Source organism: Protobothrops mucrosquamatus, unplaced genomic scaffold, assembly GCF_001527695.2.
Source record: "Protobothrops mucrosquamatus isolate PMUCROS unplaced genomic scaffold, P.Mucros_1.0 scaffold1214, whole genome shotgun sequence".
Classification (NCBI taxonomy): Eukaryota; Metazoa; Chordata; class Lepidosauria; order Squamata; family Viperidae; genus Protobothrops; species Protobothrops mucrosquamatus.
Window position 1 is genome coordinate 10,295 of NW_015387423.1, and position 5,160 is coordinate 15,454.

At 42.2% G+C, this 5,160-nt stretch overlaps 1 protein-coding gene across 1 annotated transcript in view; it reads right to left on the reverse strand.

The window, feature by feature from the left end:
- Window positions 1-4,832, reverse strand: part of LOC107291879 (multivesicular body subunit 12B-like) — a gene marked incomplete at its 3' end in the record, with an annotated part of 14,458 nt that extends 9,626 nt beyond the window's left edge. The window contains exon 1 of the mRNA XM_015820919.1: window positions 4,722-4,832. Coding sequence (XP_015676405.1) covers window positions 4,722-4,832 — 111 coding nt within the window. The remainder of the gene's footprint in view (window positions 1-4,721) is intronic.
- Window positions 4,833-5,160: the final 328 nt, after the last annotated feature.

Consider the following 5,160-nt stretch of genomic DNA (forward strand, 5'->3'; position numbering starts at 1 on the left):
TCTATCTATCTATCTATCTATCTATCTATCTATCTATCTATCTATCTATCTATCTATCTATCTATCTATCTATATCTATCTATCTATCTATCTATCTATCTATCTATCTATCTATCTATCTATCTATCTATCTATCTATCTATCTATCTATCTATCATAAAATCTGTTCCTGCTGGTAAATTGTACTTTCCTTTATAATGTTTTCTACCTGGAAAGATAAGCGAAAAACCCGGAAAAAGATGAAATTCTGTGTTATCAAACGTTGTGCTGTTTTCGGGCAGACTTAAGAACTTTGGTATGCAATTGTTTTTCAATGTTGTTTATAAACGGCAAGCCAATAAACCCAGCATTCCTTTTTTTTTTTAAAGGGGGGGGGGAGTTAAAAAAAAAAAAGAAACTTCAAAGAGGTGATTTCATCTCAGGATAATTTCCTCCCGTCAGCCTTGAGCATTCTGACGACAAACATTTGCCACAAAATGTGCGCAGCAGCGGTGGAATGTCGACAATGCCATTTCAGTTCAAATCTCCAAAAAGAAAAAAAAAAGGGAAAGAAAGCTTTTTGGGATGTGCCAGAAAAAAAAAGACAGAGCTTGCCAGACCCAAATCCTGGGAAATTGAAACATGAAGGAATCTACTAGGGGGGGAAGAAAACACCAAAAAACAAAACAGTGAAAAATAGCTGAAACTTGGAACAGAAGAAGAACTGAGGCTGGCCTTCCAAAGTCAAATAAATCCTTCATGTACCTTTTTTTTTTTTTTTTGCTTTTTTTTCCGTTACAGAATGCAGCGTTTGTAAGTTCAGAAGAAAAGATCCTTTTATCAGGCTTTAAGAGAAGAGCTTTGAAAATGAATGCATCCCTTCCCTAACAGATTAAGAAAGGGGATCACGTGACCCCGGGACGCTGCGACCGTCATAAATAGGAGTCAGTTTCCAAGCGTCTGAATTTTGATCACGTGACCTGCAACCGTCGTAAGTGTGAAAAACGGCCCTAAGTCCCTTTTTTCAGTGCCGTTGCAACTCTGAACGGTCACTAAATGAACTGTTTTAAGTCGAGGACCGGCTGTCGTGTTTCCCAGGCTCTGCAACCTTCAGAAATGTGAAATTTTCAACTCCCAGAATTCTCCAGCATGCTGGTTGCAGGACTCCCAGAATTCTGCAGCTGGCTGAGTAGGGAATTCTGGGAGTTGAAGTCCACACAGAGGTTGAGAAAGCTGAAGGCAGCTTAAATGGGGGTCTCCCTTCCTATCAGCCACACCACAACTACTATATCTTGTCAACTTTCTCTCTCTCACACCAACAACTTAACCACTACACTGTCCTAGCAGCCGGCCCTTGCAAGGATCAGCCAGCTGAGTTCCAGATTCCAGAGAGAAGCAACCTAAGGAGAAATTTCCTGACAGGGAGAACAAATTAATCAGTGGAACGGCTTGCCACCAGAAGTTGTGAACGTGGAGGTTTTTCAGAAGAGATCGGACAACCGTCTGCCTGAAATGGCATAGGGTCTCCTGCATGAGCAGGGGGTTGGACTGGAAGACCTCCAAGGTCCCTCCCCTCTCTGTTATTCTGTTATTCAACTCCCAGCATGCATTTCCTTGCACACAAGCCAACCCCCTGCTCTGCTGCGCACAACCGCAAACAGCCACTCAACACTTCAACCAAAGCACACTGGAGGTTTTCAGCTTTCTAGCAAACCACCACAATGACGCACCATCGCTAAGGGTTTATTTTTATTTTATTTTTTAAAGGAACTTCTCTTTCTCTGTTGTGTCTGGGGAGATTTATTGGGGGGTTTTAGGATTGGCTGTTCAAATAGCAAAAACGCCGCACCTGAAGAAAATCCGGAGAGCTTTTTTAAAAGCAGCAAAGGGGCTGAAACTTTACTGGGAGAGAGACAGCACGGCCAAGGATAAACCCGAAAAACCGGATGGGTTTGTATGAATTCTGTTCCCTTTTTCATTCGTTCCCATTGAAATAGGTGGCCTATCTCTGTCTATCCATTTTATCCACCCGTTTTATCTATGTACCATCTATCCATCCATCTATCCACTCATCTATCCAAACTATCTATCCATTCCATACTGATTTATCAATCATCTATCCATTCTATACCTATTTATCAATTATCTATCTATCTATCTATCTATCTATCTATCTATCTATCTATCTATCTATCTATCTATCTATCTATCTATCTATCTATCTATCTATCCATCCATCCATTGGATCTAGTTATCTCTCTCTCTCCAATCTATCCTAGCTAGCTAGCTATCCTATCCTTCTATCTATCCTATGTATTTATGTATCCATTCATCCATCCATCCATCTATTTCTCTCTATACTCCCAGCTTGTTTTTCTGGGAACATTAGAAATCAATTGCCTTCAGCATCGTCTTGAGTCCTCAATAAACACAGCTGCTTCTCCTTGTGGCCCCAAAGCTTCCGTCCCAATCCCACCTGGAAAACTGTCAAAATGTCAGCCACCAGCCTGCACATGTTCTAATCTGTCTTCCCTTGTTAGCCTCCAAGAACATTCTCTGCTCTTTCCCTGCAGAATGCCAAAGGCGCACTTAACCCCTGCCCCGGTGCAATATATATATATATATATATAAATCCAAATTTCTTTTTCTGACAAAGAGTTAAAGAATTAAATTGGGAGACTAAGATGGCCATTTCTAGCTCATTCTGCTTTCATCAGTTAGCCATACCCTTTATGGGATTCGAACCTGGGCAGACCCATACACCTGACAGATGGATCGAGAATCTTTCTTTCCGTCTCGCAAAACATTTCAAAAGCCGGCTCCTGATTCTCAATTTGTGGAAAAACAAAGCAAAGCAAACAAAAAACACCCCAGCCATCCTTCTTGGAATTTGAAGTAGTGAACTTCAGGGCTGCCTTATCAGCCATCAGGTATGAGGAAATACAGTAGCTACTCACAGAAGGCTCCTGTTTGAGATTCCAGACAGATGATCTGCAAAATTCTTCTCCCCCCCAATATTAAAAATTCCAATCACGTCTCCTTTATTTTGTTTTCCCTAAAAAAAAAATATTATTTTTTCCCTGCAAGTTCTCCAAACAATATCATAGCTAGAAGGTGCTGTTTTGGCTGAAGCTAAAACCGGATCGGTCATCAGCTTAAATAGGGTCACAGCCAGAAGCTCTCAAAAACCTGCATTTTTGTAAGCTATGCAGCCAGGGCTCGGGGCAAAAAAACCCCCCAGCGTTAGTGGTTGATTACAAGAACAAAGCAAGCATTTAAGCCAGATTTATAGAGTCTGAAGAAACAGCCTGTGGTAAAAAGCAGGGATAGTATTGAAAATAAAATACGGCATCACCTTAGTAAATTTCCTTACACATAAATTCGATTTTTTTTTAAGTCGCTAGTCCTCTTGAGGGTGTGAAAACTATCCTCCGACATCTGCCTCGGCACGCTGTTGCAAAAATAATGAATCAACCGAACGACTTCCTTTTTACTGAACTCAGAAATGTGTACGCACAGTTTTTAATTTCTATTCCCCCCCCTTTTTTTTATTAGAGTGCTTTAATTTTAAAATTGCTTTAGGAAAAAGAAAGAAAGAAAGAAAGAACTGAGCAGCAAGTGGTGTGGAATTATCCAAACAATCACCAAGTAGAAGGCAGAGAAACCTGGATTCAGATATGACCCCTCACCAAACCAGGATAGATTCCTGCATGGCTGTTGGAGAACAGCTAGCCTGCATTCTCATACAGTGTTAAGTCAGATATAGTTTACATCAGTGATGGCAAACCTTTTAGAGACCGAGTGCCCAAACTGCAACCCAAAACCCACTTATGCATCGTCGGGTGCCGGGCGGGTGTGGCCCATTGGCTGGGTGTGACCCATTGGGTGGGCGGGGCCCATTGGATGGGCGTGGCTGCAGTGGTAACGGCAGACTGGGTGGGACTAAAAAGTTCAATCAATCAATTCCAACTTTGCAAGATCTTTTTTTTTCCCGCAAGAAGTTGAAATTGACTGATAGATTGAACCTTTTTTTTTGTACACGGCAGTGGAGGCCTAAAGCGAAAAGGTTTTATAAAACCCAGCTGAAGGCCCAGGACTGGGGCGATGGCGCATGTGCCCACAGAGAGGGCTCTGAGTGCCGCCTCTGGCACCCGTGCCATAGGTTCGCCACCACTGGTTTACATCTTCACTTGCCTGGGATACTCACTACTTACTTTAGCACAGGTGAAACAGTCTAACTTATTTTATTTTATTTATTGATAAAAGAGAATATTTGAAATGAAAAGCAACATTGAGAGGGCAAGCCACTGGAATATAACGTGAAAGCAAATCCCGCTTTTACTAGCTCTGATGAGGTTACCTAGTTTGGTAATGAAACGTCTGCGAGAACGAGAGGCATCAAGGATACCTTCGTCTTATTTATATATTGTATGTATATGTTATACAGGTTTATAGGTTATGTTTATATGCCATCTCACCAACAAAGCAATTCTGGGCGGCTTAGGAAAAGATCATGGTTTATTGGCTTGGGAATGATATGTGCCACGAACCCAGCTTTGCTAACCAGGCTTAAAGTTAGCTCCCAGCTCCAGAGAGTTCAGTGCTTTTTTTTTTTTTAAAAAAAAGAATACCCTGCAACGCACACTGCGTGCCAGCGCATTACACACACACACACACACACGGAGGAGGAAGGAAAGGAGCAAGTATCATCCAGGGGATGGTTGGGTGGGCTTCATACTCACCACGTCGTAATTGGTCGGGGCCCGGTTCCGGGAGGCGACGACGCCAACGCCGGTAATGGGGTCCATAGGCACGTTGGCCAAAGCATCGGTGAGCTCTCTAACCTCTGGCATGGTGGATGGATCCTGGAAGACGAGAAGAGTTGGGAGGTAGAGACAGGTCAGAATGCAAATTTACAGACTGGATGCATCACAAGAACCAATCGTACGGGCTGGGACCTTGTCTGCAATCGAAATATTCTTAAAAATATTTTAAGAATGGCGTTTAACCTCCCCTCCCCACCCTTGGTCCCAGCCAAAATAATACCCCCAAGCAGAATAACAACAACAACAAAAGGATTTCCATGCATCATTCCCTGATTTTTTTTAATTTTCCAGAACTAAAAGAAGAGAAGTATTTTATTTTATTTATTTAGGGAATTTATAGGGCTGCCCGCTCACT